We start from the raw sequence: 16,281 nt of genomic DNA on the forward strand, positions 1-16,281 counted from the left end.
TAAGCAGCTTTCAAGAGGCCCCTTGGATATATCTGAATTTTGATGGTGGATCCCAGCACTTGATTGCAAAGAACAAGGCTGAATCTTTGGCAGTTGCTTTCACTCAGACGTACAGAGTGGCTGACCCAACGTTGCCTCTTCCTAAAGTCCCCAGCATCACAGATACCATTATTCATCTAGTTGACTACACTCTACATGATTCTGAGAAATGGCTGAGTGCTTTGCTTACAGCCAAGGCCTATAGGCCCAGGCAGTACTGCCAACTGAACTTCTAGGCAAGTACTTCCAGTAGCACTGGCACATATCTGTCAATGCGGAAAATTGTAGTAATTTTCTATAAATGGCACTAAATAAGCTGGTACACTAAGTGAAATTCCAGGAGGTCGTTCCTCATGCTCCCAATTTTTGGATCAGTTTCATTTCATGCTAGCACTGTGAATTTTGGCTGTGAAACAGAATTGGATTCTGTTGAAAAGAGAGGAATTTTGTTGACAATTTTCAAAGTCATCGAGCTGTATAGCATAGAAACAGATCCTTCAGTCCAACTCACCCATGCTAGCTAGATATCCTAAATTTTTCTAGTCCCATTTGTCAGTATTTGGCCCATATCCCCATTAAACCCTTCCTATTCATTTACTCATCCAGATGCCTTTTAAATGTTGTAATTGTGCCAGCCTCCTTCACTTCCTATGGAAACTAAATCCACACACACACCATTCTCTGCGTAAAAAAAAAAAAGTTGTCCCCCTTTTTTTGTGGCTCCTTTTAAATACTTCCCCTCTCTCGCCTTAAACCTATCCCCTGTAGTTTCAGAAACACCCCATCCCAGGGAAAACATCTTGTTTATTTACCCTATTCGTGCCCCTCATGATTTTATAAACCTCTAATAATGTCGCCCCTCAGCCTCTGTTGCTCCACAGAAAATAGCCCTAGACTATTCAGCCTCTCCCTATAGCTCAAAATCTCTAACCGTAGCCACACCTTTGTAAATCCTTTCTGAACCCTTTCAAGATTCCAGTTTCACAACATCTTTCCAATAACAGGGAGACTGGAATTGCATGCAGCATTCCAAAAGTGGCCTAACTGATGTCCTGTACAGCTACAGCATGACCTCCCAACTCCTGTACTCAATGCACTGACTAATAAAGGCAAGCATACCAAATGCTTTCTTCACTATTCTGTCTACCTGTGATTCCACTTTCAAGGAACTTACTATGAACCTGGATCTTTTTGTTCAACAACGCTCCCCAGGATTCTACCATGATGTGTAAGTCCTGCCCTGATTTACCTTTCCAAAATGCAGCACCTCACAATTTATCTAAATTAAATTCTATCTGCCACTCATCAGTCTATTGGCCATCAGATCATTTTCCCGCTGTACTCTGAGGTAGCTGCCTTCACTGACCACTGCATCTCCCGTTTTGGTGTCAATGCAGACTTCTTAACCATACCGCCTATGTTCACATCCAGACCATTTGTAAAATATAACGAAAAGCAGCGGACCTCGCACCAATCCTTGTGACGCACCACTGGTCACAGGCCTCGAGTCTAAAAAGCAATCTTCTACCTTTTGAGCCAATTCTGCATCCAAGTGGTTAGTTTTCCCTGTGTTCCATGTGATCTGACCTTGCTAAGCAGTCTACCATGAGGAACCTTGTTGAACGCCTTATGAAAATCCATACAGATCATATCCATCACTCTGCCTTCATCAATACTCTTCATTACTTCTTGAAAACACTCAATCAAGTCAGTGAGGTACGATTTCCCACACACAAAGCCGTATAGACTATCCCTAATCAATCCTTGTCTTTCCAAATATATGTAAATCCTGTCTTTTAGGATTCTCTCCAAGAACTTGTTCACGACCGATGTTGGGCTCAGTGGTCTGTAGTTCCTGGCCTTTCTTTACGACCTTTAAGCAGTGGCACCACGTTAGCCAACATCCAGTCTTCCAGCACCTCATCAGTGGTTATCAATGATACCCGTATCTCAGCGGTGATCACTTCCCTAGCTTCCCACAGAATTCTAGTATACACCTGTTCCGGTCCTGGGGATTTATCCACCTTTTGTGTTTTCAGTCATCCAGCACCACGTGTATAATATGGGCATTTTTCAAGGTGTCACAATTTATTTCCCCACGTTCTATATCTTCCATATCTTCTTTCGCAGTAATCACTGATGCCAAAATTCTCATTTAATATCATCCCCCATCTTCTGTGTTTCCACACATAGTCAGCCTTGATGACCTTAAGGGGCCCTGTTCTCTCCCTAATTACCGTTTTGTCTGGAATATATTTGTAGAGTCCCTTTGGATTCTCCTTAACCCTATTTGCCAAAGCTATCACATGTCTCCTTTTTGCCCTCCTGAACTCCCTCGTAAGTTTACTCGTACTGCCTTTACAGTCTTCTAGGGATTCACTCTATCTCTATTGTCCACACCTCTAACGTATGCTTCCTCTTTATCTCAACCAAAACCTCAATTTCTTTAGGCATCCAGCATCTGTATACCTACCAGCCTTGCCCTTCACCGTAACAGGAACATACAGGTAAATGTCAGGTGCTGTGTTCCAGATGCAATTCAAATAGTCAAACTACTCAACTTGAAGCAAAACACAATTTATCCAAAGACTTCCTTAAAATATGATGAAAGAAGAATTTGGCATAACAACTCTATTGGAAAACTTAAGATTATTTTACTACTAAACAGTAACTGTTCCAATATCATCACACCCAATAAACACACCCTTGTCAAAAGGCAAATTCAGAAAACACATGCAGTCTCTTGCAGTTTTCTAATCCATGAGGAAACAGCATAAAAAGACAACTGAGCCCAACATCGGTCGTGAACAAGTTCTTGGAGAGAATCCTAAAAGACAGGATTTACATATATTTGGAAAGACAAGGATTGATTGTGATCTGACCTTGCTAAGCAGTCTACCATGAGGAACCTTGTTGAACGCCTTATGAAAATCCATACAGATCATATCCATCACTCTGCCTTCATCAATACTCTTCATTACTTCTTGAAAACACTCAATCAAGTCAGTGAGGTACGATTTCCCACACACAAAGCCGTATAGACTATCCCTAATCAATCCTTGCGCGTGCATGTGTGTATGCGTGCGTACACACCCACGTACGTATGTATGTGTGTACGTGTACGTGTGTGATATATATAATAGTACACTGACTCTGTTCAATACAGACATGAGCCGACTTGTCCAATTCTTCAACCCTTAATAAAACTGGATGGGGCGGCACGGTGGCTCAGTGGTTAGCACTGCAGCCTCACAGCTCCAAGGACCCGGGTTCGATTCCCACCTCAGGCGACTGTCTGTGTGGAGTTTGCACATTCTCCCCGTGTCTGCGTGGGTTTCCTCCGGGTGCTCCGGTTTCCTCCCACAGTCCAAAGATGTGCAGGCTAGGTGGATTGGACATGCTAAATTGCCCGTAGTGTTCAGGGTTATGGGGGCATGGGCCTGGATGGGATGCTTCAAAGGGCGGTGTGGACTTGTTGGGCCGAAGGGCCTGTTTCCACGCTGTAGGGCATCTAACATCATCTAACAATTCTGAGAGTGAGTGAGTCAGCAGTCAGGAGAGATTCACTGCTTTCCAACCTTGCTTCGACCACAGCAATAACTGCTGAAAGCCAACTAAAAATTGTGGATGTGAGAGAGCTTGACAACACCCACTCGGGCTGCTTCTATTGTTACAATTTTGAAAAATAAATCCCAAGGCCTCAAGTTGTTTGTCATCTCAGAATACACAATGTCTGTCTCCCAGTATCTCCTCTCTCTCTCTCAAAGAAATCAGGACAAAACACACATCTTATAGCCACAACATCATCACAGTAGATCAATTTGTTTTGCTCCTTGGGTTCACTTTTCTGTTCAGTATCTGCTATTGTGTTTTAAACAGAACCATCTACAAGTATATGATAAATGTAAATAAACCTGACATGTTCAATTCATATTTATTGATACGGTTAGTAATTTTATTGCACGATTAATGGTTCATAGTTGATCAGATAATTTATCAATGATGATGTGCAGAAGAGTGATGATTCAACTTTCGTACTAAGTATTCTGCTGGGCATTACTTAGTAGAACATCTGTTCGTAAATATAAACCTACACCTGATGTGTGATGCTGGCAATCCAACAAATGATATAAAATAGTCAAAAACACATTTACTAAATATAATGAATTCTGATTTCTACCAGCAGCTGACTGTGTTACCAGTTGATTGACTGCTGTTTCACGTTGGGAAAGGTGGATAATGTGAGGAACAAATGCACGCTCCATTTAGTTCTTTTTACCAATTTTGTATCTAGTTTTCCTGTCATTTGGAGGCTCTGGAGTAATCTGCCCTGTCAAGAAATTTTTCTGCTTTCTGATTATAACATCCAAAACAAATTAAACAAGATGACACCAACTGATCACTTCAGCCCATTCTGTCTTGTGGAAGTTCTGTTCTCCCATCACAAAAGGCCAGAGACCAGTTTCTGCCTCCACAGATGCTGCCAAGCTCGCCGAGTGTGTTCAGCATTTTACTTCAAATTTCCAGTGTGTATTTTTTTTAGTTTGCCTTTATGTTAACCTAGTCAGACTTTCAATATCCAAAGGAAACCAAATAGAAACTCACCACCACAAGGGCATCCTGGAATGGCTAGTAAATGACTGAGTAGATCGTCCTGCTTCTGGGGTTATGGAATTGCTTGGGTACAGTGCACTTAGTAACACCAAGACAGAAGGAGCGCATTCCTTTTAAGAAAGCCTGCCTGTCTTTCCATCCAGTTTTATTAAGGGTTGAAGAATTGGACAAGTCGGCTCATGTCTGTATTGAACAGAGTCAGTGTACTATTATATATATCACACACGTACACGTACACACATACATACGTGGGTGTGTACGCACGCATACACACATGCACGCGCACATATACGCACGCACAAACATACGCACGCACGCGCATGCACATATATACACGCGCGCACGCACATATATATATATATATATACACATTGCTTTGTTGAAATGTATTTGCAGCACGTGCTTTCCTCTGTTTGGAATTTATGATGTGTACGTAACTAAAATTGATCTTGGAAATTCTTCTTTGAAGTAAAATCTACTTGCCAGTGGGATATATTTTACGGCTTTCTGCAGTTTCACAGAAAAGTGAATGACTTTCAGGTAACTTTACTTTTCCCCATTTCGCTTGATTTAGTTTGCCAAAAAAATTTCCAAGCAGGGAATGTATAGCCTAGATCGTCTGCTTTGAAATATAATTGTAGCTTGAAATTTAATTGCACAGAATTCCTAATGAAACAATATTAATTTTGGATTTCATCAGCTGTTTAAACACATCAAGGTTTAAGTTTGTAGTTCAAGATTGCAACCTAATAATACCATTGTGTTCCAAAGAAAATCATACTTGCTAAAATTTATGGTGCATAAGTGAAGATAGCTGATATGCAAGAATCTGTATTTAATGTCTCTCACTCCTGGTACTTCTATTGTTCAAATAAGCTAATTTCTTACAAAAAGAGCAAGTTGTGTTTTATGCTTCATTGTGAAGTAATTGCCAGATGGCAGCTTGCCTTCCTGTTGCTGTTGGTTTTACTACACATTATATACTAAATGGCACAAGTATAACACGTTTTCAGTCATAAGAGAAAAAAAGTTTGTGTAGTCCCAAAATATCAGTCCAAACCATGATCATCTGAAGAGTTATTATTAGGTTTAGTTGCAATAAGTGGTGTATTGATTTTGTTTTAAATGATATTGATCTGTCTGAATTGTGACTCAGTTAAACAGGATAAGTAACCATCCCTGTTGGCAATTTGTTCGGGTAGTTTCTTCATTTTTAAGTTATTTAATTATGAGATAAGAATGTTTTCTCTTAACAAGAGACCTTGATCAGATGGGCTGATAGGCCAAGAGTGGCGGATGGAGTTTAATTTAGATAAATTTGAAGTGCTGCATTTTGGAAGGGTAAATCAGGACAGAACTTACAAACTTCATGGTAAGGTCCTGGGAAGTGTTGCTGAACATAGAGACCTTGGAGTACAGATTCATAGTTCTTTGAAAGTGGAGTCGCGGGTAGACAGAACACTAAAGAAGGCATTTGGTACGCTTGCCCTAGTTGGTCACTGCATTGAATATAGGAGTTGGGAGGTCATGTTGAGGCTGTACAGGACATTGATTAGGCCACTTTTGGAATACAGTGTGCAATTCTGGCCTCCCTGCTATAGGAAGGATATTGTGAAACTTGAAAGGGTCCAGAAAAGATTTACATGGATGTTGTCAGGGTTGGAGAATTTGAGCTGTAGGGAGAGGCTGAATAGCTTGGGACTATTTTCCCTGGAGCATCAGAGGCTGAGGGGTAATTTTATAGATGTTTATAAAATCATGAGGGGTATAGATAGGGTGAATAGTCAAGGTCTTTTCCCTGGGGTAGTGGAGTCTAAAACTAGTTGGCATAGACTTAAGGTGAGAGGGGAAAGATTTAAAAGGGACGAAAGGGGAAACTGTTTTACAGAGGGTGGTGCATGTATGAAATGAGCCGTGAGAGGAAACGGTGGAGGCTGGTATAATTACAGCAGTTGAAAGGCATCTGGATCGGTACATGATTTAGGAAGAGTTTGGGGGGATATAGGCCAAATACTGGCAATTGGGACTAGAATAATTTAGGATATCTGGCTGGCATGGACGAGTTGCACTGAAGGATCTGTTTCTATGCTGTACAGCTCTATGACTGTGAAAATCACAATTTAATGGGATCCTATGGCATCTATCTCTATGCAGTGTCAGCAAATTAAGTTTATTTTAAATATATCTATCAACTCTTAAAGAGTTGCTGTTTTTCATTGCGCATCAGACAGTGCCTTCGCTGAACTGTTTTCATTGATACTATTGTTAGAACTTTGGCTCCTGTTCCAGCCTTTTTATATCTCCTGTGCCAGAGAAATTAAATTGGTCAATGTTTTTAGATTAAATTCACTTTTCTGTTTGAAATCTATACATGAGTTAGATACAATTCCTGTAGCAACCAGACACGTTTAACTGGTCAAAGTATTGTATAGTGGGATTGATGACACATTTATGTGTACAGTGGAGTTCTTCTCTACTGTCCCTTCAGTGAAGTAACTGTGGGACGATACTTTAGAAGCTCAAAAATACCGTGGAAGGGAAAATTCGTCTATGCTAGTTTGTGGTAGCTGATAGTCTGATCTACTATGTGATAATGTACCTGATAATCAGGTAAAAACAGAATTGCAGATGCTATAAACTGAAAACAAAAACAGAAATTGCTGGAAAAGCTCAGCCAGTCTGGCTGCATCTGTGGAGAGAAATTGGTTAACGTTTTGGGTCGAGTAACCCTTCCTCAGCATTCTGATTTCTTCCCACGGATTCTGCCAGACCTGCTGAGCTTTTCTAGTAATTCCTGTTGTTGTACCTCATTTTCTTGTCTAGTGAAGTTTGTTGAATAGAAAATGTGCATAGACAAATTTCCAAGCCACTGTAAGTGATATCCCAAATTGTGTTTTTATTTCCTGAGATGTTCACATTTTAGTTGCACTTTAACGATCTTGCAAGTAATTTTTTTTTTTCTTGGCTTCACCTCCTAGGTATCGGCAACTTTTGCAGCAAGCTTGGTAACCAGTCCTGCCATTGGTGCTTATCTTTCAAATAAATATGGTGATAACCTTGTGGTACTCGTAGCCACTGTGATTGCTGCATTGGACATTTGCTTTATCTTGGTAGCTGTCCCTGAATCGCTCCCTGAGAAGATTCGATCAGCTTCACGGGGATCACCTTTCTCATGGGAGCAAGCTGATCCTTTTTCTGTAAGTATTCGATTACTTTTATGAACTAAAATTGTCACAATTCAAGATTCGTTGTTGTAATGTTTAGTAAGATATGCTTCACATTGCTATCCTTTTGTCTTAACTTACAGAAAGTCTTATTCACCTATCACCTCTCTGCTTAGTGATCTATATTGGCTCCTAGTTAAGCAAACTCTCAATTTTAAAATTCTTGTATTTGTTTTGCAACTCCTTTATAGTCTTACTCTTTTTTGTAATCTCCTCCATCTATTGAATACAATGAACTATCTGCCATTGTCAAATTCTGGCATCTTAAGTGATTCCAGTTTTCACTGCTCAATTAGTGTTTATTGTGCCTTCAGCTGCAAATACCCTAAGCTCAGCAGCTTCTCCAAATCTCATTGCCTCTTTTAAGATGCTCCTCAAAACCTGGCTTTGACCAAGATTTTGGTCACTGTCCACCTTTGTGGCTCTGTCTTTTTATTTTGTGTTTATAATGCTCCTGTGAAGCAATTCAGGATGTTTTACTGTCTTAAAGGCACTCTGTGAATGCAAATTATTATTGTTGATATCTGTTTTTATTTTCTTCAATTGTACAGTGCACAGACATAGTTTCACAATCTTATGCACTGGCTGATGTCTGCATTAAGTTACTTTGAAGCAGAACTTCATCCTTTTTTCTTTTATGTTCTAATTCATTTCACAACATGGATTGGACTACTCAGAATCAAATTTTTGACAACATTAGTATTTCAGTAAACTTGCAGAACTTAATATTGTAAACAGCATTATGAAAAATGAGATAATTAAACAAACTGCTGCTTATTGAGGCCTGTTATATAAAGACTTGATTAAAAACAGCCTTTCTTAAACAAAATGGTTATAATCTCTGGATTACTACCTGAGCCACGAGCAAATTGACACAGCATCAACAAGATTGAAGGGGTGAACATGTGGCTGAAAGATTGCTTTAGGAGAAACTGGTTCAAAAGGGTTCGCACGAATTTGCACTGCACTGTGTGTGATTTTTCATTTGCTTTTATGCTGTCCTTGTCTTCCCTTGTGAAGCATGGTTACCTCCTCCTCCTCTTGGTATGTTTCTTCTTCCTTGGGATGGATTTCTCCAGTGGCTCTGGAATCAGCCCCAGAAACTCTACCATTGCTGCTCTACCATCTTCTCTGCTAGGCTCCCCTTCCAATCAGCTCTCTGGCCAGCTCTTCCCTCCTGTCTTTATAGTTACTTTTACTCAATTATAATACTGTTACATCTATTTACAGCTTCTTCCTGTCAAACCACAGGGTGAATTCTACCACATTGTGGTCAGTAGAAGGAATCCAGAGGAGGTGTACAAGGATGATTCCAGGGATGAAGAGCTTGTCATATGAGGAGAGGTTGAGGACTATGGCTCTGTACTTGGAGTTTAGAAGGAAGAGAGGTGATTTAGTTGAAACTTAGAGTACAGAGAGGCCTGGATAGGGTGGACATGGAGAAGATGTCTCCACTGTAGGAGAGAGACTAGGAACAGAAGGCACAGCCTCAGAGTGAAGGGGTGTGTCTTTAGAACTGAGATGAGGGGAAATTTCTTTAGCCAAGAGGGTGGTAAATCTGTGAAAGTCATTGCCATAGAGGGCACTGCAGGACAAGTCATTGAATGTCTTTGACAGAGATATGTAGGTTCTTGTTTGGAAAGAGGATCAAGGATTACAGAGAGTAAGAAGGCGAATCATATCAACTATGATCTAATGCTGAAGCAGACATAGTCATAGAAATGTACAGCACGGAAATAGACCCTTTGATCCAACTTGTCCTTGCCAGCCAGATATCCCAAATTAATCTAATCCCATTTGCCCCAAATCCTCCCAAACTCCTCCTATTCATATATCCATCCAGATGCCTTTTAAATGCTGTAACTGTACTAACCTCCACCACTTCCTCTCAGAGCTCATTTGTTAATATGCATCATCCTCTGCCTGAAAAATTTACCTCTTAGGTCCCTTTTAAATCTTTCCCCTCTCACCTTGGACCCAGTACTGATCCTTGTGCTACACCACTGGTCACAGACTTCCAGTCTGAAAAGCAATCCTCCTCCACCATCTTCTGTCTTCTACCTTCGAGCCAGCTGTGTATCCAAATGGCTAGTTCTCCCTGTATTCCATGTGATCTCACCTTGCTAACCAGACTGCCATGAGGAATCTTGTTAAACACTTTACTGAAGTCCATGTAGATCATGTCCACTACTCTCCCTTCTTCAATCCTCTTCATTACTTCAAAAAACTCAATTACGTTAATGAGACATGATTTTCCATGCTCAAAACCATGTTGACTATCCCTAATCAGTCCTTGCCTTTCCAAATACATGTCAATCCTGTTCCTCAGGATTCCTTTTAACAAGTTGCTCACCAGTGATGTAAGGCTCAATGGACTATAGTTTCCTGGATTTTCGTTACCACCTTTTGTAAATAGAAGCAGTACTATTAGCCACCCTTCAGTCTTCTGGCAACTCACCTGTGGCTATCGATGATCGATAGAAATAACTCGACAAGGGCCCCGGCAGTCACTTCCCTCGCTTTCCACAGTGTTCCAGCGTATACCCAATTAGGTCATGGGGATCTATCCGCCTTTGTGTTTTAAGACATTCAGCACCACCTCCTGATATGGACATTTTAAAAGATGTCACTATTGATTTCCCTAAATTCCATTTCTTCCATATCCTTGTCCACAGTGAACACTGATGCAAAGTACTTATTGAATATCCTCCCATCTTCTGCAGTTCCAGACATTGACAGCCTTGCTGATCTTTTAAGGAGTCTTATTCTCTCCCTAATTACTCTTTTGTCCTTAACGTATTTGTAAAATCCTTTTGGACTCTCCATAACCCTATTCACCAAAGCTGTGACATGTCCCCTTTTTGTTCTCCTGATCTCCTCAAGTATATTCGTACTGCCATTACACTCTTCTAGGGATTCACTTGATCTCTGTTGTCTGTACCTGGCATATGCTTCCTTCACCACCTTGAATAAAACCTCCTTCACTTTGGAACTTTAACCTTTAGATCCAGTCTATCCTTTTCCTATTTTAAAACTAATAGAATTATGGTCATTGGCCCTGAAATTTTCCCCCACTGACGCTTCTATCACCTGCCTTGCCTTATTTCCCAAGAACAGGTAAAGTTTAGACCTTTTCTAGTAGGCACATCCACATACTAAATGAGAAAGTTTAAAAAATTCACCTCCATCCAAGCCCTTAACACTAACTCATCCTGAGCCCATGTTGGAAAGTTAAAATCACCTACCATAACCACCCAATTATTCTTACAGAAAACTGAACTCCTTACAAATTTGTCTCTCAATTTCCTGCTGTCTGTTGGGTAGGTCTGTGGTATAAACCCAATAAGGTGATAATCCCTTTCTTATTTCTAAGTGCCACTCACATAACTTCCTTGGACAAATTACCAGGAATAGCATCCCTAAGTACTGCTGTAATGTTATCCCTAATCAAAAGCGCAACCCCACGCTGCTGCCTCCTCTTTGCTCTCTTCCCCCGCCCCGCAACCAACCCTTCCTATAGCAGATAACAAAGTGTGAAGCTGGATGAACACAGCAGGCCAAGCAGCATCTCAGGAGCACAAAAGCTGACGTTTCGGGCCTAGACCCTCCTTCAGAGAGGGGGATGGGGAGAGGGAACTGGAATAAATAGGGAGAGAGGGGGAGGCGGACCGAAGATGGAGAGAAAAGAAGATAGGTAGAGAGGAGAGTATAGGTGAGGAGGTAGGGAGGGGATAGGTCAGTCCAGGGAAGACGGACAGGTCAAGGAGGCGGGATGAGGTGGTAGGTAGGAAATGGAGGTGCGGCTTATGGTGGGAGGAAGGGATGGGTGAGAGGAAGAACAGGTTAGGGAGGCCGAGACAGGCTGGGCTGGTTTTGGGATGCAGTGGGGGAAGTGGTCGAGCTGGGCTGGTTTTGTGATGCATTCGGGGGAGGGGAAGAACTGGGCTGGTTTTGGCATGCAGTGGGGGAAGGGGAGATTTTGAAGCTTGTGAAGTCTGCATTGATACCATTGGGCTGCAGGGTTCCCAAGCGGAATATGAGTTGCTGTTCCTGCAACCTTCGGGTGGCATCATTGTGGCACTGCAGGAGGCCCATGATGGACATGCCCTCTGAGGAATGGGAGGGGGAATTATAATGGTTCGCAACTGGGAGGTGCAGTTGTTTATTGCGAACCGAACGGAGGTGTTCTGCAAAATGGTCCCCAAGCCTCCGCTTGGTTTCCCCAATGTAGAGGAAGCCACACTGGGTGCAATGGATACAATATACCACATTGGCAGATGTGCAGGTGGACATCTGCTTGATATGGAAGGTCATCTTGGGGCCTGGGATGGGGGTGAGGGAGGTGGTGTGGGGGCAAGTTTAGCACTTCCTGCAGTTGCAGGGGAAGGTGCTGGGTGTTGTGGGGTTGGAGGGGAGTGTGGAGCGGACAAGGGAGTCGCGGAGAGAGTGGTCTGTCTGGAAGTCAGACAAGGGTAGGGATGGAAAAATGGCTTGGGTGGTGGGGTCAGATTGTAGATGTTGGAAGTGTCGGAGGATGATACGTTGTATCCGGAGGTTGGTGGGGTGGTGTGAGAGAATGAGGGGGATCCTCTGGGAGCAGTTGTGGCGGGGGCAGGGTGTGAGGGATGTGTTGCGGGAAATGTGGGAGACGCGGTCAAGGGCGTTCTCGACCACTGCGGGGGGGGAAAGTTGCGGTCCTGGAAGAATGTGGACATCTGGGATGTGCGGGAGTGGAATGCCTCATCCTAGGGGCGGAGGCGGAGGAATTGGGAGTAGGGGATGGAATTTTTGCAGGAGGGTGGGTGGGAGGAGGTGTTTTCTAGGTAGCTGTGGGAGTCAGTGGGCTTGAAATGGACATCAGTTTCTAGCTGGTTACCTGAGATGGAGACTGAGAGGTCCAGGAAGGTGAGGGATGTGTTGGAGATGACCCAGTTGAACTTGAGGTTCGGGTGGAAGGTGTTGGTGAAGTGGATGAACTGTTTGAGCTCTTCTGGGGAGCAAGAGGCGGCGCTGATACAGTGAAGGGTCTAGGCCTGAAACGCCATCTTTTGTGCTCCTGAGATGCTGCTTGGTCTGCTGTGTTCATTCAGCTCCACACTTTGTTATCTTGGATTCTCCAGTATCTGCAGTTCCCATTTATCACCTTCCTATAGCATCTCTGCCCTGGAACATTAAGCTGCCAGTCTATCCATCCCTGGGCCACATTTCCTGTAATTGCTATGATATCCCAGTCCCATGTTACCAACGATGTCCTGAGTTCATCTGCCTTACCTATCAGGCCTCTTGCATTGAAATAAATGCAATTTAATTCATTAGTCCTCGCTTGTTTTCTTGATCCTGGCACCAGGGAGGCAATGCACCATTCTGGTGGCTTGCTGTCAACTGCCGAAACATCTGTCTGTGCCTCTGACTAGAGTCCCCCATCATTATTGACTGCTTGGAACCTGCTGTGCCCCTCATTACATTAGAGCCAGTCTCTATACCAGAAATTTGGCTGTCAGTATTACATTCCTTGAGAGAACATTACCCACTACATTGTCCAAAACCGCATCCTTGCTTGAGAAGGGGATAGCCACAGGTGACTCCAGTACTACCTGCCCCATTCTCCTAGAGGTAACCTATCTGTGTCCTCCCTTCCTGTAACTGCCGTCCATCACATCCCCTAGCTCCTGTAAATTCCTCATTGCCTCTGACTGCTGCTCCAGCTGATCCATGCAATTCAATAGGATTTGCAACCAAACACACATCCTGTAGACATAATCATAGTAAAATGGAAATTCTCCTTAATCTCCCACATCTGACAGGAAGATCACATCATACTACTAAAGGCCATCTTTGCACATTAACAATCTACAGACCCAGAAAATAGGACCATCTTACTGCCCTTAAAGCACTACTCCAGACTAATTTAATACCTGTGTTTTATTTTTAACATTTAATCAACAGACACATCTCTAAAATGTGTAATCAAAACAAAGCCACTCTGCTCACAATTGTGGATTTACAAAACAAAAGCAGTAAGATTACAGATTGAAAAACCGTTTAGCTTCTCCCGTGCTATGAGCTGTCCCACACAGCTTTCTCCAAAGTCAGCTGTGAATTTTGCTGTTTGTTTGTTTTTTCTTAGACGAATTCTGATGTCCAGTGACGCTTGAAATCAAATAGCAGAACAGTTGTGCAGATTCACTGCTGGGTCAGACTGCAGTGCAGGTTTATTTCTCTATTTCATTCACTTCCTTTGCGGTCACTGCCTCTCATAGAATCATAGAATCCTTACAGTGTGGAAACAGGCCCTTCGGCCCAACAAGTCCACAACGAACCTCAGAGCATCCCACCCAGACCCATCCCACCTATAACCCACCTAACCTACACCTCCTTGAACACTACAGGCAACTTAGCATGGCCAATCCACCTAGCCTACACATCCTTGGACCGTGGGAAGAAACCCACGCAAACCTGGGGAGAGTGTGCAAACTCTGCACTGACAGTCGCCCGAGGGTGGAATTGAACCCGGGTGCCTGCTGCTGTGAGGCTGCAGTGCTAGCCACTGTGCCGCCCCTCTGTCTCTCTTCATCCTTTTCAATGTGCTATTGTTTTGACCTTTTAGGAAACAGTTCCAAAACAATGAAACAGCTTATAAACTAGTAATTACTGCTCCTAGATTTCGAGGAAATCAGCTCCAACACTGAAAATACCTCAAAGGAGCAGCTCTTACAGCTACAATTATTTTTCCATCCTCTATCTTGGAATACCCAGAATCCTTGATGGACCGAATGACCTAATTCTGCTCCTGTACATTGTGCTCTTCTACTGTGAATTGAATGTTTACATCAGTTATATAAGATCTTTTAATAAAAGGATACATTTCTTTATTCAACATCCCCTTATGCTCATACTTTGCAAACTACCCCGTTCTGGCTTTTACTAAAACTGGAAGTTAGTAACTTGGCTCTCGGAATTGGGTCAAAGCTTAAAATATACTGATGAGTATCACAGGTTGGGGGCCTGGCAAATGCTGTATGCTCTATCCCTATTCATGTTCAGGAATTTCAAGGCAACTGTTATTCCTGGTCCTTTTTTAGTATTTTTCCAACAATTCTGTTAGTTCCTTGTAGCTGTATTCCTTTCCACTTGAGGTGTTCCATGCAGTATTATTAAATTTCAGGATGTTGGACTGAGAATTTTGACATGTATGTTTCTGATCAGTTCTACAGTATAACGTGAGCAAGCAATTTAAAGCTGACAGAACTTTTTAAGTTAGCAGCCTTTTCTTTGTTACAGTCCTTAAGGAAAGTCGGGAAAGACATCACTGTGCTGCTCATCTGCATAACTGTATTTCTCTCATACCTGCCCGAGGCTGGACAGTACTCTAGTTTCTTCCTTTACCTTAAACAGGTAAGTCTGCTGCATTTTCCATTGCATATCTATTTGATTGCATTCTCAGCACTGTCATTGAGTTCACCTTCAATGGTGCCAGTGTTGTTTAACTGAGGGTATGGGCTGAAATGCTTATTTTAATCTGACATGTTGTAACCACCTGACAATGTTTTTTAAAATTATGGAAGTCCAGTAATTATGCAATTGCATCCTTTTAGCTTTGAGCTTAACTTGATGTTTAGAAGAATTTTTTTTCCCCTTTGTCCACTTTCTATCTGCTCGAACTGTTTATTATTTTCATGGAGGTAGTTTCAGTTGCTCGCTAATAATTTGTCCAAGTAACCATTAATAATATTTAAGGCTTAACTGTGTCAGCAAATCATGTGACTTTGGATAAGGGCCATATTTTCAGTGTTAACGTAGAGTCATAGAAGATAGGAGCAGAAGTAGATTATTCAGCACTTTGACCCTGCTCTGCCATTTCGTATGACCATGGCTGATCATCCAGTTCAGTACCCTGGTCCTGCTTTCTTCTCAATACCCTTTGATCTGTTCAGACCCCTAAAGAACTATGTCTTGTTCCTCTTGACAACATTCAATGTTTTGGCCTCAACTGTTTTCTGTGACAGAGACTTCCATGTGCTCGCCATTCACTGAGTAAAGAAATTTTTCCTCTCAGTCCTAATTGGCCTATCGTGTGTCCTTAAATCACGAACCGTGGTTCTGACCTCCCTGGTCATCAGGAACATTCTTTTTGCATTTACTTTGTCTAGTTCTTTGTTTGAATTGTTAGAATTTTATAGGCCTCTGTGAGATTCCTCCTCATCCATCTAAACTCCAGTGAATATAGTTCTAACTGATGCAGTCACTCTTCATACATCAGTTGTAACATTCTGGCAGTCAGTTTGGTACACGTTCATTGCACTCCCTCTAAGGCAAATAAATTGCATTTAAATTCCACCAACTGACTTAGGATTTGTCCCCATACCCTTGAAACATTACTACTGTGCCACTGTTTTACACTGTG

At 42.2% G+C, this 16,281-nt stretch overlaps 1 protein-coding gene across 2 annotated transcripts in view; it reads left to right on the top strand.

Moving 5' to 3' along the window:
- mfsd14ba (major facilitator superfamily domain containing 14Ba) overlaps positions 1 to 16,281 on the top strand; it is an 80,727-nt gene that overhangs the window by 44,573 nt on the left and 19,873 nt on the right. For both annotated transcript variants that reach the window (XM_059644610.1, XM_048527466.2), the window contains exons 6-7: positions 7,632 to 7,850; positions 15,159 to 15,272. In XM_059644610.1, coding sequence (XP_059500593.1) covers positions 7,632 to 7,850; positions 15,159 to 15,272 — 333 coding nt within the window. The remainder of the gene's footprint in view (positions 1 to 7,631; positions 7,851 to 15,158; positions 15,273 to 16,281) is intronic.

Source organism: Stegostoma tigrinum, chromosome 3 (assembly GCF_030684315.1).
Source record: "Stegostoma tigrinum isolate sSteTig4 chromosome 3, sSteTig4.hap1, whole genome shotgun sequence".
Lineage (NCBI taxonomy): Eukaryota > Metazoa > Chordata > Chondrichthyes > Orectolobiformes > Stegostomatidae > Stegostoma > Stegostoma tigrinum.